This window comes from Melopsittacus undulatus, chromosome 4, assembly GCF_012275295.1.
Source record: "Melopsittacus undulatus isolate bMelUnd1 chromosome 4, bMelUnd1.mat.Z, whole genome shotgun sequence".
Classification (NCBI taxonomy): domain Eukaryota; kingdom Metazoa; phylum Chordata; class Aves; order Psittaciformes; family Psittaculidae; genus Melopsittacus; species Melopsittacus undulatus.
This window is the reverse complement of record NC_047530.1, coordinates 22688664-22714547: the sequence shown is the minus strand read 5'-3', so window position 1 is coordinate 22714547 and position 25884 is coordinate 22688664. Positions and strand designations below refer to the sequence as shown.

At 46.2% G+C, this 25884-nt stretch overlaps 1 protein-coding gene across 1 annotated transcript; it reads right to left on the bottom strand.

Moving 5' to 3' along the window:
- Nucleotides 1–1259: 1259 nt before the first annotated feature.
- On the bottom strand, nt 1260–25382 carry LOC106023470 (uncharacterized). The gene is made up of 12 exons (XM_013129146.3): nt 25097–25382; nt 22804–23398; nt 20887–21004; nt 16883–16957; nt 14261–14361; nt 13689–13781; nt 12232–12364; nt 10913–11023; nt 9266–9421; nt 6098–6219; nt 4347–4532; nt 1260–2390 (listed from the first exon to the last, which is right to left on the bottom strand). Exons 1-11 carry the CDS (start codon nt 25380–25382, stop codon nt 4352–4354), a joined length of 1971 nt encoding a protein of 656 aa, XP_012984600.2. The 3' UTR covers nt 1260–2390; nt 4347–4351.
- Nucleotides 25383–25884: the final 502 nt, after the last annotated feature.

The following is a 25884-nucleotide window of genomic DNA, read 5'->3' as shown; positions in this document are numbered from 1 at the left end:
CTGCTTGCAATGGTGGAGCCGCTGGACATGAAGGCAAGTGGGAAATGATCAGCATGGGTCCATGGCAGGCTAAGGGCAAGTGCAGTGGTGCTCCTGCTCACATCCTCATGCCACAAGATAATCCTGCAGAAGGATCCTGAGTGTGACCCTGCTTCACATCCCTCTACAGAGAGCAGCACAAATCTGACCAAAGTGCTTTAACCTCAGTTTAGGGTGAAGGCTAGAAAGGAGGAGGCTGGGTCAACTTGCGAAGGTCAGGGCACACAGTGGAGTGGTTTTAAATCCCCCCAAACAAGAGAAATCCCTCATCTCTCTTGCCCACAACCTCCCTCTCCTTCCTGATCACCCCAGATAGCACCGGGAAGGACCCAGCATCCCCTCTGCCACCACTTCCCCTCCCAGGGACCCACCCGGAGCCTCCCCACACACCATCTGTTCTCCCCAAGAGACCCGCAGGTGGATGAGGACATCCCTCCCACACCATCTGCCTCCACACCAGGTGGCATCTCCCCATCACCCCCATGTCCACCCCAGCCAATGTCCCTGGGCCCTCTGGCTCTGGAAAACTTCATGTGTGCCACCAGTGCTAAACCTCCTGGGCAAATTCAAGTCTTTACTCAGTCTCTTTGTGGCTGGATGCTACACACAGGGTGCAGAAACTTGCTGCTAAGAAACCTTACTGAAAGCAGTGCTCCTCTGCACACACACACAGAGGAGTGCTGCCCATTCCCTGCCCACCAAGGGAGGACAGGCACAGCAGCAGCCATGATAGCACAAGGCTGGTCCTCATCCGTTTCATTGCACGTCAGTATTGTCAAGCCCAGCATTCCCTATGGTTACCAGCCATTGCTTGTAAACAGAACATATCCTCATCTGACTATGAATGTCAAATGGCAGAGCTGTTACACAGATATCAACATGAATGTGGCAGGAGCCATTCACGTGCTGTGCATTATTTTAAATGACTGAAATATCAAAGGAGCTTTTATTTTCTCTGGAGGGTTCATTGCTTGAAATTCCCATTGGCAGAAGTTGACTCTGACCCCACTGTGACAGTGGATTCTGTCATCCTTCCTACTCTTGAATATGCCATGGGTGGTAGAGGAGGGTGCATGGCAGAGTTGGCACCCTTGGACAGCAGGGTCCACCCAGCCCCACAGCCCGACCCACACCCCACAGCCAGGCTGCAGCTCCACCAGCTCCCCATGTCCAGCAAAGGTGTCACTGAAGCAGCAATGGCTAGCTATAAACTGCAAAGGACACAGCAGCAAGGCCTTTGGGGCAGGCAGGCAGTCAGGAAGGGAACAGGATAGTTCTTGTTGCCCTATCATGGAGCCCCAAAAGCCTACAGAGACTCCCTGGACATGGAACACCCTGATGCCCCTTTTCGTGTTAGGGAAGCAGATTTGAGGGGGAATGGCTGTCCCAGAAAAGCAGTGGCACTGCTGAGGTAGGAGAGCTTTGTTGCTTGTTTACAGGGCCAGAGAGGAGCAGTAATGGCCTACATTAACACAACAACAAACGAGGGCCTTGAACCAAATCCAGCTTGGAGGTTGTGACCAGTCCATAGATAACTGGGAAGAAAAGTCAGTGTTTTCCCAGCAGAACTGCCTATTTACATTTGAAAACAGCACAAACCTTGCCCAGAGGCTGGGACAAACATCTCCTTTCACTGCCTGCTGTCCGTGAGGCCTTCCCCTCCCTCTCCAAAAGGAAATTTCCAGTAAATAAGGTATAAAAATCAACGCAAGACTCTGCTCCAGAGCTATAAAACTCATATAGGAAGAGCTCTTCATCCCACAGCCGATGCCATGGCAAGCTGCCCCCAAAGGAGGTCACAGCCTTCATGTGTGGGGAGCAAGAAAAGAGGCAGCTTTGTCTGTAACCCTCCTGATGCAGTGCTTTGGAGGTGTGGATCTAGGTACCCAAACCTGCAGGCACCACCAGAACCATGGGCTAGGCAGAATTCCCTAACAGAGGGTCTTGGGTTGCTGGTGAAGGTTATGATGCCATGTCATCTGCCATGACACTGTGCTGCAGCAGTCCCTGGTTTCACATGAGAGTGCATGAAACAAGGGATGGAAGCAGACAGAAATTTGGCAAGGGGGGACCATTGTCCTCCTCCCCTCACCACCATGCCACATCCTGGGAATAACTAGCAGGACTCAGCTAAGAATGTCTTTCTGTCATATTCCATTCACTTTCCACCTGGACTCTGCATAGAAGATTAGGATTTGGGCCTCTTAATTTTCCTGCAGAAGTGCAGGAATTGTCTTCCATAGCTGTCAGGTTTCTCCATATATCAGGCTGCATGGGTCACTGAAGATTTCAAGGAGCTGTGACTGCAGACACTGCACATGGAGTGAAACTTCATGTTTCTCACAGCAGGCCTGAGGGAAAGTAAGGAAAAAGCTGGGTAATTAAGTGCTCAGCAGAACATGTGCAAGAGCCAACACTGCTTCTATGCACAGGGTCTTGCGTGAAGCTGTATCAACATACACCTGCTGAAAATCTCCAGTTCTTGGGCTACTCCAGCTGACATAATCAATGGGCCCACAGCTGTGGGTAGCATCCCTGCTGCTTCCTGCCCACTCCAGCCAAACCAGCTCACTCCTCTTCTGGGAGGTCATTTCATGCTAACATGAAATAACTGAAGACAAGACTTTTCCAAAGGTTTCCCACTTCCACATACAGAAGGGACAAATGTGAGCAAGTACTGTGTCCCTGGCTGGGAGAAAGTGGATGATCCCCAATGTACCTGCAGGTCACACCCCAGAGTGGAACAGCAAAATCACAGGGCTGGCATGGAAGGAGGAAGGTGACCTTCCTTTGAGCACATACCATAACTGCTTTCACTACTACTGCTACCCCTGAGCTTGGATGACGCTGCCAACCTGTGCCATACACATGCTTCCGCTACACTGAGGACTCAGCCAGGTTTTCTGGGATTGAGAGCCTATTTACCCAGGGGATTTCAGCAAATAAGAGATTATCTGATTTACAGTGTTTTAAAACACGTTCCTGAATACCTCTTCTAAAGTGAAGGTGATGCCATGGGTAATTCCTGATTAAAGGAGGGTATAAAAGGGGGTGGCTGACAGCCAGTTCATTATATCCCAATCAGTCTTGATTAGGAAGGGAAAGCTGTATCCTTATTAATGGTTTCTCTAATTGCTTTCTCTCCTTGATACCAGGGTAGCCCGCTGCCTGCTTGTGCCTGGAGGCCTTAGGTCAGAGATCAGCGTAACTCATCACTCATCTGTCTGCATGGGGAGCTATAAATAAGTGGTGACACCAGAGAGCAGAGGAAGAGGTGGAAAGAGACTGTGCTTCTCAACCTGAGATACTCAGTCTAGTCAGTTTATCCAACAGAAGGTGACTGGTGACAATCTGTAAATATTAACCAAGGGGGGACTATTTCTGATAGCTGAGGGTTCTGTCCTGGCAAAGATAACACAAGATTCTCTAGCTCTTACCTTGGGCAAATTTGGACTAAAAAGAAGTTGCAGATTATTTAAAGTGAAGCAAACAGCTGCATGTTCTCCACTAAGAAGTATTTTTAAATCCTGAGGCCCAGCTTAGTTTCAAGATCTGCTGCAGCTTATCCCCTAACCCCCCTCCTCCCGAAAAAAAGCCCAATTTGTGACTGAGAAGGAATCACTTGGGAAACCAAGAGGTGATTGCAGGTGATCCAAATGAGCCCTGGCAATTCACCCCAGGGGATTAAAGACCTTATAGTGACAGTCATCCCTCTGACTTTGATCCCTCCTCTTTTCTGCCACCAGCTGTTCCTGCCAGCATTAAGGGAGCAGGCTCACCTCTGGTGCTAACAGCACAGTCACCTGAACAGGACCAAGCCCAGCTTAATTAATGCAGCTGTCATGGAAGGGGCTGCAGTGTGGCTCACACATCCCTCCCTCAGCACCATGGAAGCAGGAGGACCACTGAGGAGAAAATCCCACAGCACGTCCAGCCAGGAGGCAGCAGCGCTTGCCTGGGAGACCCTGCCCATGCACACATGGTAAGAGCTGGGAAGAGACCTTGCTGTGGAGGCACACAGACAGGAGCAAGGGACAGGGAGGAAGAGCCCTGTCTTCTTCTCTGTCCCTGCTGTAACCTGAATCACACATCTAAGCATTCAGCACCCTGCACTGCCTACAGCATGATGCTTCATGACATGGAAATCTACAGGCAGAGAGAGGGAAGTAGAACCAGTGTATACAGCAATGAGGACCTCGGAAGGTGATGCTACAGACACAGTAATTCCACCTCCCTGTAAGCAGGAATGCCTACGCCTGCTCAGGTATACGTGTTACACACAAGCAGACTTACACTCACACACCTACCTTTGCTAACAGCAGAGGCAGGCACAGAGTCCATATTTTCCAGGTTTCACTTCTATATCTGCAAAAAGCAAGTTCACTTCTGGTTTCGACTCCCTGCAATTATCATGAAACGCCTCCAAGAGAGCAGCTCTGTCCTTCCGGTTGAGCGAAACTTTGATGTTCAGCATTGCACTCAGATGTTCCTTCCTTTTCAAAAGGATAAGCAGGCAGGTCAGTGAATGAGTCAAGGAAAAAATCTTGCTTTCTAGCACTCAGTTTTGCTGGACCAGACTGAAGATTGGAAACTGCTGAGCTGCTTTTTGACACCTACTGGACACCTAACAAGGAGCAGGCCTTATCACAAAAGCTCTGTGAGATATGTCTGAGTTCATGAGTGCCAAGCCTAATGCCCACAGCATCCCCATGAAATTGAAGGAATCTTCAGTTTAGGTTTCTCCTAGAAAAAGGTTGCATTTGAAATTTGCATTTGACCACTTGAAGCATTTTTATATCTTTTCTTGCCTCAAATGGAGCTACTTTTTGTTCATCTGGAAGGCTCTAAGATTTTTGATCTACATAGCATTGCTTTGTTGAGTGTGGCCACACATTTTCATCTGATTAACAGACAGGGCAATTGTATCCAAGCCAAGCAATTTTAAACATACAGGAATCTGCTGAAATCAAGAACTGTGCATCTACTCACACCAGGATGACCTCTTCTGAGATCTGGATCAAAATAATTTTCTGAGTACTTTCTATGCCCACTTGCTATATAACTATATATAAATATATAGTTAATATATATATAAATATAGTTATAAATATATACTTATATGTATGTGTGTATATATACACAAGAGAATAAGAATTGCTGTACTCTATCACATAAGCAGCTTTTAATCAATAACATCTTCAAAAGTAAACAACACTTAGGAAAAGGACAGAAACCACATGAAGCATACCATGATCTCTGCCTTTCTTGGGGTTTTGCTTCTGGCAGTTTGCAATTTAGGGAATTCCTTCACTGGGGGTTATACCATGCCTGTCATGTTGAATAGGCACTGAAATAATTATCTACCGCAAATTGTCTGCTTCCCATTTGAAGCACACTTCTGACCTTCACAGCATCCTGTGACAGAGAGCCCTACACTGTAATCATGTTAAGTTGGAAAAACACAGTCACCAGCACAAGACATCAGAACAAAAAATAGATGTAAGAAACCACAGACTTTGGAACAAATGGAGTAACTAAGATCTCACCTTCTCTAATAAAAATTTGGTTTCCTTTCTGTTAATAGTTTTCTGTGGGAATGGAAGTATATATTCTTGCTGAATACACCTAGAATTTTGTGGAAATAGTTATACCTAGAGAAGTATTGGTGAAGTACTACAGCCAAATGCCAAATACTTGGAAGTTACAAAATGCCTGAGTTAAGGATGTTCTTGAAACATATATGTGGCACACATGTGCGTGTAAATTGTCCATTTGGGTAGTATTTTTCCACAGCACTCCTGCTTTGTTGACAACCATTTGATCAAGCCTTCACCTTTACAGAAGGACATCTCAACTCCACTGGTTAATGTCTGGCAACAGTTACAAACCATGTTAATCAGCATCTGCAAACGGACAGCACTGAGTACATTCAAAGGTAAACATTGTGCATGGCTGAGCACACTGCTAAACGTATCACAGGACTAATATTGCTGTAGATCTTCTGGTGGCAAGTAATCATGCAAGGAACTGCAAAAGTCAAACCATTAAAACACCTTACCTTAGATCAGGAAATTCTCTGAGAATGGGCAAAAGGGCTATTTTCATCCCCTCAGAATCAGAAGCTTGAATAAGCTCTAAAATTGCTTGTATAGGATCCTTGAGGTGACCAGCTGCAGTACCCTGGGGAGAGAAGCAAAGGTGTGTTCAGGGCAAGGAAAGTTGAACATGTGTTAAAACCTGGACTCACATCAGACTGAGCATCTCACTGCATGGGTTAGGAGCTTTGCAGGACTGTCTATGCATGTATAGAACCCTGATTTCCCTCTAGAACAGGAGAAAAGAAACTGGGGTGTAGCCACAGACTTCTTCCAGGGCTGGATGACTACCTTCAGCAGTGCAGGATCCCCTCCTGCATTTCCTTTGGCAAAGCAGGCAAATGTTCCATATTATTCCCTATGTTGCCTGTCCTCTCAAGGCCATTTTGTCCTTTGGAAAGTGTTTTGCTTCCAGAAGAGGTAAGCACAGCCCTGTACCTATGTGAAAATGAGCTCTGTTGGCCAGACACGCTGGCATTTCTGCTGCCCTGGAGTAAGCCCAGGGACAGAAAATCGACCTTGGGGAGAGGGTGAGGGGACCAGATCCTCTATCAACAGACCAGAAAAAACGGGAAGCAGAGCTGGACTCTGTAAAGGATATGACATGGCTGGTAGATGCATGCAGTCAGCTCTCTTTAAACTGGAGCAGAGAGAAGAAAGCCTCACCAAGAAACATACAGCATTTTTAGCAAAGCCAGATAAAGCAGAATGCAGATGAACTGCCAAGAGAGAGCTTCAGGTCTTGCTCACATTTTTCATTGGTGCAGTAATGCAATTAAATCGCTTCCCTGAATTATTGATGCCATCACGTCAACAGAGACTCTGTCACAAAGCAAACCTGGAGAACAGGCTGCCAAACTGGGGCAGCAGAAGCCCAGAATCCCCTGATCTCTATGGGGCATTAGAAACAGCAGGCCATGTTCTCTGTGGGGCTCACCTCTGCATTGAATATAAATTGAAAATATTAATAACAATATCCAAAGACAGTGTTCTCTCTCTTCCTCTGCACTGCAGACGCACAGCATGTCTAGCTCTGCACACTGCACAAGCTGCATTTAGCTCCTAAGGCACCGATACTGCACAGCTTCATACTTGGCAAGCTCACTATTACAAAATGCTAATTAATTTGAAATTGTCAGAGTTCATTAAACACTATATAGACAGGCAAGGTCAGAGGTAAACAGCTTGCAATCTAAAAGGACAACAAAGAGGTGTCTTGTCAGCGGTACTTAAGTGCCTCTGACACATACTGCTCATCTGAGAGAAGGGAGGTATTACCTAATGTGTTTTGAGGATGGAGGGGAAGGAAGAGCCTGGAGAGAGGGCAGAGCAGGGCAGGGAGCAGGTGCAGCCTGTGCAGCAACTGCACAACAAATTCTGTCCATAGCAGAGTACATATTTTGCATGCATAGCTATGTACCTCATTTGAATGAGGGTCAGACTGTCCCCTGCAAATCAGTGCTCCCACTTTAAGTAAGAAAGTAAACAGGCTGGGGACACATGGGAAGTAGTGCTAACTAGATGAAGACTTTTTCCACCCAAGCTGAATCTAGGGGTTTAGTAGATAATTAGATTTTCTGTATCGCCTTTACACTATAAAACCAGCTTTCCTTGCACATTACATCCAAAGCTGATGCTGAGTGCAGCATTACTGGTAAACTTCAGAGTTAAGATTAGAGAATCCTCCTGCTATTCCCAGTGGCTCAGCTGCTCAAAGCATTGACTCATCTGTGATTGATCACTCCAGGAGAGGTGGGTCTTCAGCTAAAAGCACTGGCAGCTTCCAGCTTTCCACCATGAAACTAATGCATAAATTGTAATGAGTCTGACAGCTTTTTAAAAGAGCCTACAGACGATCGTTTCAATCTGATTCTTTGGACAAAATAAGAATTGCTGACAAATAACTTTCAGGGGGACTCAAATGGGCAAAAACAGGTTTCCAGTCCCTAGCACTTAAATTCACAAGTTGTGAAAATGACTCAGGATTTTTGAAAGTATAAAAAACAGTAAAGCTGTGGTCTTTTATCTGCTCTCTCACATTTGAGTCCTGTTACCAGACTGACTTTGCAACCATTAGTGTGGTGCTCAGTCCAGCCTCTTATGAGGCCCTATGTGGGCACTCTCAGCCTGCATTTACAAAAGGGCTGTGCTAGGGCACATTGCACTGCAGTGATTCTCCGGCTTGATTGAGTAGCTGCAGGGGGGAATACTGCTGGCGTTGCAGTCCTTGCCCTTGGGTAATCAACAGACCCATGTGACAGCCTGGGGGCATCCACAAATTCTGTGCGCAGCACTGCCAATTACACCAGATTATGAATTAAGCAAAGAGAGTTTTTTAAGCTTCCAAAGTTTTTTCTACAATTTAGACCTAACATTTTCCCACAAGTTTTCTTTGAAGGTGTGGCTCTGCTTTTACACCCCATCTGTCCCTTCTGCAATACATCTTTACCTCCTAATGGTGAGTTTTCCCCTGCAGGAAGACTCATGCCTCCCTTTGCAGCCATCACTGACCACAACAGCATCATCATGTTTCCACCCATGAGGAAATGCTGCAGCACAGGAAAATGGCTCATGCATCAATCAGCTCAGCTCTGAGGGGCTGGGAAGGGCCTCCGGGGGTGGGGGTGGGGGGGGGGGGTGGTGGTGGTGGAGAAGGCCGGAAGGGCAACAACGCAAATATATCCAGGGAGGAGCAGTCATACAGGGCAACACACGGAGAAGGTAAAGATGTGGGGCATCTGATCTGGTTTATCAGTCCAGAGGCTCAAAGGTAAGTACTGAGGGAAACACAGCTTTTCCTCATCTACACCCCCATGCCATGTGCCAAGGCTTGCCTGGGGGAGCTGACAGCTTTGGAGCTGTCACACCAGCTCAGAGGAACTCACCTCATTCTTATGTCAGTGGCAGGAGTGCAAAACTTGTCTCCTCTAGTCACACATTTCAAAACTATAAACTAAGAGCTTCTGGCAGATCAGAAAGGCCATCAGCACATCTGACTGTCATTTCTGTGAAGCTGGATGCCACTGTGTTAAGACCCCTTAAGCTTTTCTGTTGCTTTCAGAGAGCCTTTTCCTCTGCTGGTACTGTTCTTGATGACAAAGAGCAAAACTGTAACCATATCAAAGACTTACTAAGCATTCTTTAAAGATGCCTTGCAGCATCCTATGGTCTTCTTCCATCTTGCTGACAATCCTCCTCCTCTGCACAGAAGACAGTTTCCTGGAAGTGGTCAGGAGAGCCTGCACATACTCTGCAATAACAATGGCATTGACGGACTTGACGAGGGCCTGCTCCGGAGCAAAGATACACAGATTAACTTCCCTATACTGAGCAAGCACCAAATCATACCTATAGGGCTCTGACCAGTGTAGACAATTGATATTCAGTCCATGCTCCTGGCTTTCCCATTTCTTTGCCTAAGTATTCCTTTAAAATGCCTGGTCTAATACATGGAGTACCTCCGAGCTGTATGTGAATGACATAAACATTGGTGGTAAGTGTGGAGCCATCCAATCAAAAGCAATGGGACCAGTAAGCTGCTCCAAAGGTCACTGACACTCCAGAGCAGCAGCAACACTTGCCTTAGCTAACAAACACATCACCTGGGGACAGCTTGGTCTACAGACTAAGCCAGATCCAGCCTCCCTGGATCACCCCCACCAGACACGGCCTAGGGCCATGCCCTTCGGCACACAGTTGTGGCTGGGCACAGAGAAGTCACCTGGGCATCTCTGAGCCACCTACTACCTGCTGAGAAACCCCATTGCCAAGATCGTGCAGTGCCCAAAAGGGAGAGTGAGCTTTCTAAGGGGAGATGGGCTGCTGCACATAAACCACATTTCATTAGCGACTGAAATCAGAGCAGTGTTAGGCTGCAGTCCAAAGGTACAGGAAATCCCCAGCCCTGTCCAAAACAGACAAAGCAAGAGATGGACAGCTCTGACACAGTGCTCTACTACCAAGCTGCTGCTTACCCCAGCATTAATGTGACACAAGGTCCAGTTATCTGTCATAATCTGACATAATGTCAGGATACGAGCAGCAAAAGAATATTTTTTTTCTGTTCCATTATCTTTTTCCACATATGAAAATATTAATTAAAATCAGCACTGACAAAGAGCCTGCAGACCCAAGAGTCCAGTGCTTAGGGGACATGTGCAGCACAGGTAGCAGCAGAGAATCCAACCTGCGTGGAAAAGAGAGTACCCCAGGTACCAATCTCATTACCAAGAAGGCAGACTCAAGGGTGTTGTGAGACTCTAGAAAAATTGTTTAGCCTACCTTAAAGGTGAAAAAACTCAGGTACTCTGTGAGCTTGTTCTTTCCCAACCCTCTGCCTGAGAGGCTATGTCTTTTGGGGATCTGGCCCTTTCCCTTCTCTGTGTGTCCACTCTCCATCAAAGGCATAAATACTCCTTACAACTAACGTTAAACCACATTAGAAGCTGAGAAGATTTCCAATATTACTGGGGCAATGGCAGAAGCAGAGATGGCCCAATGCTCCCCTTCTCTATCTGGGAGACACATTCATTTTCCACATCTCTTCACTTGGTTTCTCTGCTGAGATTACAGAAAGATCCTAGTTGTCACAATAAAGATGATATCCAGCTCTGTTGGATAGAGGAACTGGACTGACACCACTTTGAAAGCTCTTTTAAAAACAGACAAAACTGTAGTTTGGATTAATGCTCAAATACTGTGTCATCCAGAGGTTCAAGGACTAGTTTTGGTAATTTCTTGAGTAATATCTTGTTCTTACCTTCTTACTTATTTCTTACCTCATATGTGTCTGTTTTTTTCTTCCCAAATACCAAAAAACTTTGCTTTAAGGATTCAAGGATGTGGTGAAAACTGCTGTCACACTTTTTGAAGTGCTCCTTTAGTGTTCCCTGAGGAAAAGGGGCAGAGTCAAAGGGTGAACATGTAGAGACACCACAAAGACAGCAGACATGGACTATTGTGCTTTTGCTTTTTCTGCTCTCGGAAACAGATTCCCTCATGAGCTGCAGCATCCTGTGCCTTCATCTCAAAGAAAAGAAAACATTAAAGAAAGAAACAATTCAAACTCAGGAAGGATGTGTTAAGTTCTTAAGCCCAAACCTGGAAGACTGAAAACTGTAAAAAATGGGTGACAATAGGTGTAATCTGGGAATTATGTAAAATGTGCCCCTCTGGATGGGGAGTGCAGGAAGAGACAGCCATTCTGCACCCTTCTGCTCTGACACCCTGCTTCCAGTGTGGCTGTTGCCTCTTATTCAGTGGGAAAGCACAGAGATCATTTAGAAGGTAGGCAGGGCATAAATTCAAAGCCAACATTGACACAGCCAGAGAAGGACTGAAAGCCTGAGACCTAGGTCTCCTGTTTCTCCCCAGGGTTGCCCACACTCCCTGTCAGAACCACCTCCAACTCCCACCTTGACATGTGGGCCAATGGGACAGGCTGGCAATGAGCTCTGAAGACTAAAGCTGCACAGTGTGGCCAGAGTTTCTTTTGTCGTTTTCTTTTTCTGCCTTCAGCATGCTTGAGGGAGCCTGTGCAATGAGACTGAAGATGCTCAGGGGAGCTTCCCAAGGAAGCATACACAACCATATGCTATTAGGAGCCTGCAATTGTGTGTAATTTAGACATGGAGCACCAGATATGAATATGGGTGTCTGGGCCAATAGTCTAAAATTAGAAAGTATGAAGGGAGGGGAACTTATCCCAGGGGACAGGTAGATTTCTGATCAGCCTTCTCTATCTGCATCGTGACTACCCACCACAGCCTTGGGCTCTGTGAGTTATCACTGCCCTGGGAAGATGCCCAGCTGCTGGGGATGAGTAGGTATCAGGTGAAGTTCAACCCTTGGGATCTGGGTGCTCAGGAACACCATGAGGTGCCCATTTGTAGCACAACAGCAAATACTATGAACAGTGGAACTGGGATTCCAAAAGTGGAAAAGATGAAGCTGTCAATATACAGCTTCAGACAAGGCAGAGGAGGGTAATGGGCCTGAAGATCAAACTATGTTTTCACTCCTTCCAAATGAGGACATGAGAAGTGCATGTCTGCCTTACAGTCTGAAAATATTCAGTGTTAATGTGGGTTTCCCATACCTTGACTTTAGAAGCCACCGCCTGGAGAAAATGCTCAGTAATCTCATCTTCCATCCTGTCTAGAAATCCATTTACCTTAACATTCTGACCAGTACTGGCACTGTAAATGTATGTTAGCTTACACCAGACAGCCCTGTCAAAAACAGGATATGGAAAGTATTGATCAGATGAAATCAATTAAATCAGGCTGCTCTCTCAGATCAAAACTCTTCCTACTGTAACCAAAACATCATTAAATTGAATGGACACATGCTCAGTTCCAGGACTAGCTCAGCGGCTTGCATATGTGCACCCATCTTTTGGATGGCTCTCATTAAGATACTACCACAAGGACACAAAAGCTCAATGCACACAGATGCCACTTGTACCCATAACTAGTGAGTTTAGATAAAAAGTCAGTATATCAGAAGGGGGTAGGCATGAAGGGGCCCTGACAAACGGGGCTGGATGAACATCCTGTGTGCCTTTGACACCCTGCAAATACAAGACAAGCAATTATCTTCCATCAGAACAACCCTCAAGTCAGGAAATCCTGGTTAAAATAGTCATCAGCTTGAAACAGGACATTTTACTTTCTGGAAAAACTCAGTGTGTAGCTTCATTCTCAGTATCACTGTAAAGAATTACATAAAAGAGCCTCATAAGTATTCAGTCTATGATTCAGGACCAGCAACATGCAAATTCAACAAACAAAACTCAACACAAGGCTCTGATGTTGAGTAAGCACTGTGCACATGCTGGATTTGGGCATTTTGCTGACTCCAGAGATCCCTGGGTAATTTTACACAGGAGGAAGAGAAGCAACCTTGTTTTCTTCATTGCTGCAAGCACTCCTGAAATTAGCTCATAGGTGCAAACAGCCTCCCCCATCCTCTGCTCTTTATTGCTTCCCCCCTTCCTAGCAACCCCAGGGAAAGCCTGTCATGTTCAGCTAGGTTTCAGAGCACTTAAGCTTGGGCTTACCCTGAAGTGCACCAGCACATGCATCTCAGTGCAAGGCTTTCTTAATGAAGGAGAATGAGGCCAGGGAAAGGAACCACACAACACATGGCAGGGTTGCCAGAATAATGTTCCCACATGCAACACAGCACTGCTGCCTGCCTCAGTGTCATGGGCAACAGGAAGAGAGAGATGGTGGATCACAGGATACAGCCCCTGCATTTGCAGGGCCTGGCAGCAGGCAAGAGGCAGCAGCATGATGCCAAGGCAGCAGTCATGGCCCTGGACACAGGTACAGTCCCTACCTGAGTCTCCCTCTCCTGGGACAGCACTGAGGGGACCTGATGACTGCAGCTGCTTCCCTCCATCCTTAAGGGCTGGTGTACATGACCAGCTTAAGGGCTGGTGTGCATGACCAGCTCCAAGGAGGCAAGGCTGACCCCATAGCAGAGTTGGAAGGAAATCAGACAGCAGAAAATTAATTTCACTTCCCATGCCACTAGGGCCTCGTTTCTAACCTGAGAATGCAGCAGTTCTCCAGGATCCATAAGCCACTGCAGATCTCTGGGCAGCCATCGAGCTGGAGGAAGTTTCTTACTTCATTTTCATAGCTAAATTAAAACAGGAAGACACATCTCTAACTGGTGTGCTTCATTACACATCTGACAGCATCAGCTCAGCAGCAAATGGAAGAAACATTCCATGACTATTTATCTTTTCAGCATGCACAGTTTCACTCCCCAAAATGGGATCTACAGCAGGACCAATCCTGGACAGTGGCCATATAGCTGCCCCTCTTTCTGGTTGTTTTTAGGTCTGAGCCTCTTCATAATATCCCCCAAGGCTTTAACTTGTCAAGACAAGTCCAGGTGCACTCTGTACCCTCAGCTTTACTCCAACAGTAAATGCTGAGCACATGAAGACCAGTGAAGTGCTGCCTCTCCAGTAACAGCTGGATGGGAAACAGCCCTCAAACTAAAGAAGGGCAATGGCAGATCCATGTGAACAGTGCATCATCAGCTGCTTTATCAGGATTTCTTTCTTTTGAGCACTGAGGAAGTTGCCAAGGAGGAAACAGCATCCTTCCTACCTCTCCAGGAACCTCAGGCACTCCTGCAGGCATACAGCTTCCACCTTCTCACTCAGGCTCTCACTGACATGCCAGGCAGCCTCCGTCTTCTCTGTTAGTATCTGTAGGTTTCAAGGCATGAGAGGAGAGCAGGCCTAAGCCATTTGTTCCCTATGCAGTGAGCAGGAATACATCCTATCCCTCCTGCTGCTGCATATCCCTCTGCCTTCCGGGCAACAACTTCAGTTTTGGTTTGGAGAGCCCTTGTGGAAATAAAAGTAATTTTTAGGAGCCTGATTTTAATGCCTGATCATCTACCTTCGCTACCATCACTTTCATTGTAGTCAACAGGCTGGAGTCAAGTCCTGCTCTTGGGGAAGAGCCTGTCCCTATAGATGTTCTCTGCTAGCCATGTCCAGCCTGGCAGCTCAGCTCAGTTGAAGACCTGCTATCTGCAGGAGCACTTGTACTTCATTGTGACACCCTCACAGACAAACTTGGGTTCAGATGCTATAAAGAAGGTTAGGCAGCTCTCACTGCCCTGCTCCTCCACCAAGGTCTCCACCAGGGGTGACTGAAGAAGACAGGCATCATCTCCCCAGCCATCACCTCTCATGCCTGACACAGCAATGCATGTTAAACCCTATATTGTCTGTCTCACCACTGACCCCAGCTGGGTAGCCCAGGTGCCTGTTGGAGGTGGACTGTGCCAGACATCCAAAATCCACTCCATGCTGGGCAGCCTGGAGCAGGGGGTAACATAATGCTGTCCATTAGTTGCTCCATGGAAACAAAAGCTTGCAAGGGGAGGAGCGCCAGATAGATAAAAGGAGACAGATGGATTCATACCCTGCGCTCTCCCAGTGCTCTGGGAAGCACCAGCCACAGACAAAGGGTGACTCACATCAGGAATGGGTTTTTCCACTGCTCACAACAGATGTAAAAGTTCACCCAAACGGACAGGATAAAATATGCCAGCCCAAAGTGTCAGGAAACCACAGCTGATGAGTTTCCATGACTACTTGTTCACTTTCTATCTGATCTGTAAGTGTCACCCTGAGAAAATTGACGAGGAAGGGGTAATTTCATAAGGCTTGCCTATTTATCCAGGCTTTTCCAACACCTGCCCAGAGCATCCTAGCCTGTCAGTTACATACACAATAGAGCAAACTTTGCAAATGTTGCAGATATGAGGACTACCAGATTCAACCAGGCTTTTGCCTGATTTCCATTAGAAACTTTTGCTCTGTCAGCTAAAAGTGGGAAATAAAAAGCTAGAGGCTACCCTAGAACAGGTACCACTGAGTACATCACTGCTCCAACACTCCAAGGTGATGAGGCAAGGTGAGGAGGGAGCAGTCCTCTCTGTGAGCTCTGTGCATGGTACCTGGGTCTGAGTTGGGTCAGAAAAGCTTCTTTTTGCCAGATGAAGCTGTATCCTTTCCAGGAAGACCAGCTGCTATTGATCTGCAATGCCTACCACCAGCCTCCAGTGGGGTGGCCTGAGGTTGTCTGCCATCCCAAAAGACCATGGGGCTACTTCCCTCTCTTGTGACCTGAAATAGGACTGCCACTATGGTGGTGGCAGCAAAGAAGGATACAATATGGCAGCTACAGCCTGTCCCTGGTCTCTAGCATCACTTGAGCATGTAAACTCCAGGATTTATTTTAAGCCTTTTGAGAGTCTTTATCCAAAAGCCCTCTGGCTGTGGTATGCACTGCTCAAATACCAGCAGAGCATGTTTCTGCAATGCCCTTTGTGCACTCGTCTTCACTGTGCTCTGCAGTAGTTCCTTGCACTGGCTAACCCATCAGGGCAACAGTCACATTTGCACTGCCACATATGGGGACCTGCCATGGCTCCACAGCTTTCACTGGTTTTATAGAGGTGCTCTGCAGAACATACACCATGACTTCCCAAACAGGTTACATGAAAATCCAGGTGAATATATAAAAATGCAGCTTCAGCTTGAATCAGCTAATCACAGAATCACAGAATCCTGAGGGTTGGAAGGGACCTCGAAAGATCATCTAGTCCAACCCCCCTGCAAGAGCAGGGTAACCTAGAGTACATCACACAGGAACTTGTCCAGGCGGACCTTGAATATCTCCAACGTAGGAGACTCCACAACCTCCCTGGGCAACCTGTTCCAGTGCTCTGTCACTCTTACAGTAAAGAAGTTCTTCCTGATGTTAACATGGAACCTCCTATGCTCCAGTTTACACCCATTGCTCCTTGTCCTACCACTGGATATCACTGAAAAAAGCCTAGCTCCATCATCCTGACACCCACCCTTGACATATTTGTAAACACTGATGAGGTCACCCCTCAGTCTCATCTTCTCCAAGCTAAAGAGACCCAGCTCCCTCAGCCTCTCCTCATAAGGGAGGTGTTCCACTCCTTTAATCTCTGCTCATCCTTTTTTACCTAGTTTAGTTTAGTTCTCTTTACAGATGCACAAGACAAAAACAAGTCTGGGAGCAAACAGATGCAGTGTAAGGATGGCAGCTAACTTGAAACTTTTAACACATTAAGCTTAGCTCAAGACATGCAAAACTGGGTCTTGCCAAATACCTACATACTTGTGTGCAAAACTGTGACTGCCCCAAAGTATGAGAGCTTTTCAGTCCCCACCGGTTTACCTGAATCACTGCAGCATCTGCACAAGGGGGTTTCCCAATATCAAAGGCTTCTTTCAGGGCTTTCCCTACTTCCTTCTAAATATTAAAAGAACAGAGAAAAAAAAAAGTTGAGATACAATGGCATTTGTTATGAGTCAGGTTTCCCAGCCTCTCATTATGCATTTGGACTAGATGAGTTTCTGCCTCTATTTTTCTGGCTGTTTCATTTAACCCAAAGCCTGGCTATTTTCCAGCTGACCTAATAACATTGTTCTGTTTTGTTCTACATTGTTTGTTTGAGTTTAATGATTTGCAGCTTCCTTTCATCCCAGTGTCAGCTCGGGTTATCTACAGTCTTCCCTAGTTAGCTTAGCTCAGATGAAGGCACCCACACAGCAAAACAACACTTAGACATAACTCTGTGCTGCCAGCTACTGTAGCTGAGATTTTCCACCCTTCATAGTTCTAACCAGCACCCACATAAACCAGCCAGCTTTAATTAAAAGCATTCCCTCACTTGAGCTAGGGACTTGTGAGTGCCAAGAGGAGTTGAGTTAGTGTTTAGAGCTACTGTCATGGTGAGATGAGCCCCATGAGGTTGCATGCTGAGAAATTTCCCAAGACTTGGCTGGTTTATGTTAGTTTGAATGGGCTGTAAAACCAAAACTAACACTGCGGAGAAAGGGCTTATTGCTTAAAACATGATCTGACCTTTCTAGAAGCTTTAAACTCAAGTCTGTCTCTCTTATTTATTCTTTCATTTCTCCATCTTCCTCCATGGAAATAGAAAGAATGTAAAGTCTGATCTTCCCTTTCTGTCTTTGATCTTTTCTGGCTGATGAATTAGGAAATTTGTGGCTGTCACTTAAGAATTTCATCAAAAGTATACTAAAAAAACTGCTCTGCATACTCAGTGAAGTGTTCATCAAAAACACATAAGCAGTTGTAAACAACCCAAGAAGAATTCCTTTCTTCCCGAGTGCCATCACCTGACGGTGAACAATTGTGTGAACACAAGGTGCTGAGGTAACACATCCCAGCCAAGCTGCACAAACACTTCTAGCCTGCCACAGTTGCACAGTAAAATGTGTCAGCTTAAGCCAACATGAAGATCTCGCTCCCCAGTGGAACAAAGCACGCATTTAGTTAGTAACTGCAAGGCAATAACTTGCTGAGCCATGGTACTTGGACATATCAGATGTTGCGTCTGAATTAATACAAGCACCTCAGGCACCAAAGCTGCAACGTGGAGAGGATCAGAATTTCTGCTGTAATAAACAGGCCCAGTTTCCTTCTTGTCCTTCCCTGTCTGACCAAGACATGGCACCCCATGTTGCAAAGCTTTAGATCCATGGATGGCCAGCTCACTTGTGCTGACTGCCCCACCAACCACTTCCTCTTGGAAAATGCAGAGGGCTGAGTTATAGATAGTGTCTCTCATCTGTCAGCTGCTGTTCTAACACATGCAGGAACTTAAAATCCTTGAGACCCCTACATCGTTATTGAATGAGGTCAAAATTGGCTAAGATGCTCAACACGGGTGGGAGTGCATCGCCAACACAGCAGCAGCAGGTGGGCAGAACAACCACACAGCCTTATTCATTTGTACAGGAGCAGGGCCTCAGCCCAAACTCCAAAGCACATGAACTTCTCAGTCCTCCTTTCGTCTACTTGAAAATATAAAGGGAAGGAAAAAGACAAAAACCCAAGTGATCCTTTGCAGGCCACTGTAAACCTGCATTGAGCTTTTGTCCATGTGTGCACGTCTGGCCCTGCCATCTCCATTTCTGGACAAAGAGACAGCTTTGAGCTGAGGCTGCAGAAGCAGGAGACAGAAAGTTCCTTTTCTACCTCTCAGTACCAGAATGAACCCTGCCATCATGCTGGAGGGTTTGCCTTACACTCATGTAAAATTCTCCACTAGAGCAAGGCAATGACAGATCAACACCCAGTCCATGGCACCATCATTTCTAGCCCCCTGACCTTGCAGCCTCAGAAGGCACAAAGCCCCCTTGCCCTAGACATGTGCAGATTGAGGGAACACTGTCTCCATGCAACGCTGGCTGAGTTCCCCACAGTGGTGTTTGGAAGTGGTTTTGAGCCCCACGTGGCATCTAAGCTCTCAGCACCTTCAGATGTGGTCAGAGTTCTCATCACTAATTTCTGTTTAGGGTGCTTTCAGTTTGCACAGTTATCAGGATGGCACTCCCAGTGACAAGCCAGGTATTCACAAGCAAAGCAAACCATAGCTTGTTTTGGTCAGTCTTTTTTCTTTTAGAAAAACTTAGTCATCCACTGAAGTGACAAAACCCACACTGGGTGATTTACAGTCATGATTATATACTACAGTCACTCAGAGATAACTGACTGGATATTTGCTCAATAGCAGCTTCCTGGGTATTTGGAACAATGAAGGGCTGGAGTATCCTAGAAGAAGAAATAGAGGGATAAACCAGGTTTTATCAGCTGAATAAAGAGACATCCATAATTTTTCCATATGGAGTCAGCTCATCTCTACTTAATCTCATTAGCTTGAACATGGAGCTGGTCCTAAGCTGGCCAGGTTTGAAGCAAGCCAAGACTCTGCTGTGCCACGCACTCCAGTAGTTCCAGCTCTGTTTTCTATGTGCAACGTGGCACTGTGTAGAGCCTACAATGCTCTACATTCAAGGTGGCACAAAAAAACGCAGCCAACTCAGGGCAGCATAATACAATCATGGCCAGATCTAGGAGAGCCTGCTCCACACATGGTTAAACAAAAGCTTTCTCCAGCTTTTACATCAGAGTGAACAAAAAAAAAGTCAAGCTCTTCATCACTGTTAGTCAGCATATTTGAGGGCTTGTCAATGATGCAGTGACTTGCTCTAAGGTAACCTTAGCACTATCCTGAGTAGTCATTTCCTTCAATGAAATAGGTTCCAAAAACAGACCAGTCTTCCCCAGGGTAATGATTAGAAACAGCCCATATGGATCCTCAGTGTTAAACCCTGAAATCAGCAGGCTTTAAGCATCCTGTCACTAGCTGGGACCTTTATTTCCATGTTGTGACTACCTTCATGCTCTCCTTCAGGGAATAGGTCTTGAGGAAAATCTCTGCAATTTAGAGTACTTTCCCTTGGGTGATTCAGCAGTTTTCCATGGAATTTCCCCTCCTCTGCTCCCCAGGGGCTGGTGGAAAGGGAAAGCAAGTGACATGAGGATGGTAAGTCCTGCTGCTGCATTTTGGCTTTAGCTGAATCGAAGAGGCCACACTGAGTTTTCCAAATAGCATTGTTTCCCCTGGAGCTCCCCGTTGCTACAACACATCTTTCCTACTTCATTTGTATTCCATGTGCCTCAGCAACATTCTTCAAAGGGGGAGCTTTGCTGAGAAAAGAGAGAGATGCTGCAGCCCTGGAGCTGAGGTCAGCAGTGAGATCACAAGGCAGGAAGCCCTGCTCTGACCTTACTTGAGGGCTGTGCCGGGTGTGCAACAGCTGCGGGATTGCTTGTGCTGAGCTCTGGAAATAATTCCTGTAGCCTCAGCAGTGTCAGTCCAGCAGGATGGGGAGGGCTGTGAGGGGTCCACATGCAGACAAAGCCTGCATCCTCAATATCCTGCACAGCTGAAGCAAAAGGGCTATAAAAACCCCCAGCGGTTGCACACAGTGGGCTCATTAGCAGCTGGAGAGAAGATGAATAGCATCTTGAAATGGCCCTCAACAAGGAAGTGAATTTCACCCATAGCCCCCTTTCTTCCAGATACACTGGCTTCTGAGCAGAGTAGATTGCAGCAGTAAAAAGATGCATCAGAGAGATGGAGGGAGATCTGCAAATGTCCCAGCACCTCTTTGCTAAGCAGCAAGGGCAGGGCAGCATCTTTTTGGCAGAAGAAAATCATGGAGCTTCATTCTGGACTCCGTAATAAAACTCGGCCAAGATGGAGAGCTTGGACTCAAGCACACCTGAGCCGAGCTGGCTCATCTAGCAAGAGAGCAGTTAATTTAACAACGGGAGTTTTAAAACCATGTGAATAAAGTTCTTACCTTGGCGACTGCAAGTAACTTTTCCTCAGTCTTCAAAACAATCCACAGGAGACACTGTACACCAAAGGAAAGGCTGTGCTGAGGCATCTGCCTAGGTCTCAGACATGTCTCTTTGTCACTGTGTACAGAAACAAGAACATTGGGGCAGTTTCCCACTGCTCCACAGCCCGTCACCCACCTGGCACTCCCTGCTTGGCTCCATGGCCTCATGCCAAGCAAATGAGGTGCCCTGCAAGCACCCAGTGGTGTTTTCAGTGCTGGGGCAGCTGCAGCATGGTATTTATTATCATAACCTTTTGTCAACTGTGCTTCCATGCTCTTTCTTTTCTTTCTTCCTATATTTGCTGCCCAAATTACACTTTTTGCTCATTGTTTCCCTCTCCCCTTCCCTCATTGCTGCTGCCGAATTCCTTCATGGGCTTGGGCAGAGTAGCCCCACCACACTTGCATGGATGCACCATTTTACAAGTGTCACGTATTCTCTCTGAATGAAACAAGAAGCAGCTATATACCAGGACAACTGCAACTACCCATGAGCTTTCATTAGGATTGTAACTGTACTCAAAGAGGAAAACCCAAATAGTTAAGTTTAGCATTTCTGCTGTTTTCAGTTCCACTTTCTTCACTACATCCTGACCTTACTACAGTCATGGGGTGCTCTTCCTTTGTTTTTATTGAAGGAATTCAGTATTTGCATAACATGTTTGTTCCTGTCTTTGAGCTTTCTTTTATATATTTAGATTACATAATTATTCACCTCCAATTTCATGCAAGTTTTCAATATTTCATCAATCCATCACCTAAAATTTTATCATTTTAAAAGCAGAAGTAGAATGGGTGTATCCTAGCCACATGTCTCCCATGGAGGTGTTCAAGGACAGGTTGCACAGAGCCTTGGGTGACATGGGTGACATCTGACCCATTTAGTGTGAGGTGTCCCTGCCCATGGCAGGGGGGTTGGAACTTGATGATCTTAAGGTCCTTTCCAACCCTAACTATTCTATGATTCTATGACTCTGAGGACAGCATGCATCAGCATGTACTCACCATCTTGCCTCCCTCCTTCTGGAGCTGGTGAGGGGAAGACCTCACCTGATGAACTGCTAATCAAGCATTTACAAGTGCAAGCAGTACCAGGAACAAAGGATGGAATCTTGCACGGAAGCAGTCAAAAGGGCTGAAAATTATTAGGGTATAAGTAGATTGGAGCTGTAAAATAGCAAAGTAACCATGGACGCAGAGAATCAAACACTTCATCTACCGCTATCACACAAAAAGACATCACAAGAAAGCTTCAGGCTTTGATGACACCCTCAGGCTTTTAATTCACATTGAGACAAAAGGTCCCAGATGTGCTGCTCTTCATATCATGGGGAAAGCCACATCCCTTTTGTCAATCTTGGGCAGGAATTTAATAACCCGCTATATGTTTTTCTTGTGATCTAAACACTAATGCAGAAAATACAAAAACAACTTGTCAAACTACAAGCCAGATAAAGCAGCAAGAGAACCATGGATCCAACAAGAAAAGCCTGCAGAGCACCAGGATGACATAAAGGCAAGAGAAAACTATTCTAGGGTAACTGGAGTATCATGGACCTTGCTAAAAAAGTCTTTATACAAGAACAGAAACTGGTGAAGAAAGCAGGACACCCTGCATGTCCAACAGGAGTCCAGCAGAGAAATAACTGCCTGCCTCTGGTAAGCCCTTGAGCTCAACACCAATGACTTAGAAAAAGGCAGTACTACAATGTAAAAAGGATCTGATTCTGAGAGCACAGATAAAGCCGGCAGTGGGCAAGTCTAAACTCAACAAGAGTCCTGAACATCCCTGCCTTACCAGGAAGCAGGGATCATGCTCAGAACTGAATAGAGACATAGAAAAAATGTACAGAAAAGGAAGTCCTTCAAACATACCTTTTGTATATTTTAAGGCCCCATTCATAAACTAAAAGGCATTGGCTGAAGCTGAAATGGCTACTGTCAGTAAGCATGGCAAGGTGAGAAGACAAAGAGGCATGACAGCAGTAGGTGTAGGTGCTGAGCAGTCCTGCTTCCTCAAAGACACCACTTCCATGCTCCAAGCTGGGGAGAAACGATGTTTCCAGTTGACTCAGATGCTGGTTTAATGCAGTCTCATTTGCGTTAGCAGGGAAACTCAGCAGGGGAATCTGGGCTGTCATGTACTGTATTAGCTGTTCCTCCAGTTCTTTCCTCCAGAAGTTTGGACTCCAGGTGGAAACAGGCCCAGTTTCTTGGCTGCTGCCAAGCCACTCTGCTTCCTTCTGCTTCTCCCACTTCAGTGCTTCCCCCACTGACTGCAATGGCTCCAGGAACATCCTACCATTTCCACCGAGCGCTTCGCCCACCACAGTCCACATTCGTTCAGCCAGTAGCTTATAAAGTGATTCAGACTTTCCCATCTCATCGTTTCCAGAACGCTCCAGATTATAAATATGATCACAAGCTTCAAGAAATTTTCCTTGCTCAATGAACCCACAGATGGCTTCTTCTGCAACACAGAGAGTAACAGGACAACTTAATGTTTCTTCACTCCTCTATAGGACCCATCACTTTAACATCTGAGTACTGAACCATGTAATTTATAAGTATCCCAAAATTCCTCAGGACCTACTCAAGATCACCTCCCATAAAGTCTAGCACTAGCACCTCTCAGTTTCCTCAGGGCAAGCAGTTTCTTTCTTCTTGCTTTCTTCCCTCCCTTCTCCTCCAGGCTAACTAAGCCTGCAGACTAGCCATCTGTAGCTTTCTGCCATCATCCCAGCAGACCTCCTCATGTGGGCAATGCAGGTTCATTAATGACCATGAATGTGTCTTTTATCCAGAAGAAAAGCATTAGAGAAGGGACATCTGCAAGAGCCAACAGGTGAAAGTCAAGCCGAGAAGGAATCCTCTGCCTTCTCTGCAGAAACCCTGGCAGGACCAAAGTGTTGCAGGCTGTCTAGTGAGGTCCCTCCTGCCTGTTCACAGTCTGGTAGGGTGTCATTCCTGCCAGCGAGTTCCTGCCTTAGACTGGGACTGCACAGCTCTCTTCTTGCCAGGACTTTTCAGCCAGGCCAAATGGCCAATGTGCTATATTGCCCAAAGGTGAAAATCGGAAGGTGGGCTACCTATCTGCACTGTGTCAGCAATGGGAATTCACATAACCCCCCCATGACTTCCATGTCTGCAAGAAGCTGTGGCGACTGAGCCACTGTCCTGGTCACTAGACACCCCACCAAGACAGATATGAAATCCTTGAAGTTCAGTAGCTGCAAGAAGTTTTCCACCAGTGCTTGTTTCTAAAGTATCTTACCCACCACAGCCAGTCCACCTCTAACAGTTACATGTAATTTCACAGCAGCTGAAATTCCAACCTATGCATTTTATAGATGACAAAAATGAGCAATAAAGGGTTAAGAAGATTTGTCCAAAGGTATCTGGAGCAGAGCTCAGATGAAAAATCAAACCTGATGAGACCCCAGGGAAAGTTAAACAAGGCCAGAAGCAGTGGGACTCTGAAATGCATTCAGGATACAGCTTTGGGTATAGAGTGAAGAATGAGAAATATATGAGCTTCCACTATCAGAATCACAGAATACCAGGTTGGAAGGAACCTCAAGGATCATCTGGTCAAACCTTTCTTGCCAAAAAGCTATCGCCTGTACCTTCACTTTCATCTATGAAACACCTCACCTATGTAGTAAGACTTAAACAGGACTGGAGGGACAAATGTGACACAAAGTAGAGAAGGGCTGATGCAAGGATCTTCAGCAAAGCAATGGGCAAGCTGCTCCAGAGGAGTCTAACAAGCTGCACTTGTCCCACCTCAATATAGGCAACACACAGGAAATGTTGACTGGGAACAATTAATTCATGTACAACCTACCTCCCCCTCCCTGCCTATGGAAGAACAGCACAGTCACAGTCAGCAGTGTGTCAGTCACAAGTACACTGTTTTTCTCATAAGACGTATCAGGAGTCTTTGCAGGGATAAAAATAAGAACAGCAAAGAGAAGTACTTGTGAGGCAAAGGGCAAGTGAAATACAGAGCAAGCCCACAGTTCATGAAGGACAAGAACTCAGGTGAAGGATGGGGAGGAGGAAAGTGTAAAGCATCTACTCCAGAAACTAACAAAAACAAGAGCTTGCAGTGCTGGGAGAGGCAGAGAAGGTCCAGGACTGGATCCGGAGATAACACCAAGGTTACCTGCAGGCACCCCACCCTCCGCTCCCTTCCTACTGGTTGCCATCTTCAGCAAATTCCCTGCCATCTCCACACCACCAGCCTTCTCTTCTGCTTCATCTTTGCCACTGGCCACCACCTTCAGCAATTTTCCTGCCATGGTTTTCAGCTTCTGTCTCCTCTTTGCTTCCTGCTGCTTCTTCTCCTCATGCGTGGCCCTAGGCAGCATTCTTGCATTTTCCCCGGCCACTTTCTCCCACTTGCTGCCTCTTCCTGCAAAGGCTCCCCAGAAATACTTTGTCTTCCTCATCATCCAAGCAGGTTCAGACACCTGTCCAACTGAGAACACTATCAGACAACAAGAGTTAGAAATGTTAGGAAACCATGCAAGGTGATCTTAGCAGCTGTTTGCCAGAGAAGTAATTTCTCCCAGATTTATATTTTCTTCATGCAGCTACAAGCTTCAGCAGCCTTTAAAGAAGAGGAACCTGGTTCCTGCCCATGCTGGGTGAGGACATTTTTATAGGCTGCCTGCCCTTTTATGTACTCTCTCTCTCTCTCTTCTAGGAAAATGATGTCAAACCCTCATCCCAATATAACCACGAGCACTGGGGGAAAGCCAGCTGGATTTTCAGCATTTTCTAAATTACTAAAGCATCCCTGTGTGCTGCCAGTTGTTTCAATTACAATCTTATCGGTTTAAGGGAGTTGATTATTAATAGTTTCTATGAAGGATTTATCACTTTCCACCCATGCACCCCAGCTGCACCTGAGCTCTTTCTTGGCAAGGAAATCACGCCTGGCTTTGTAGC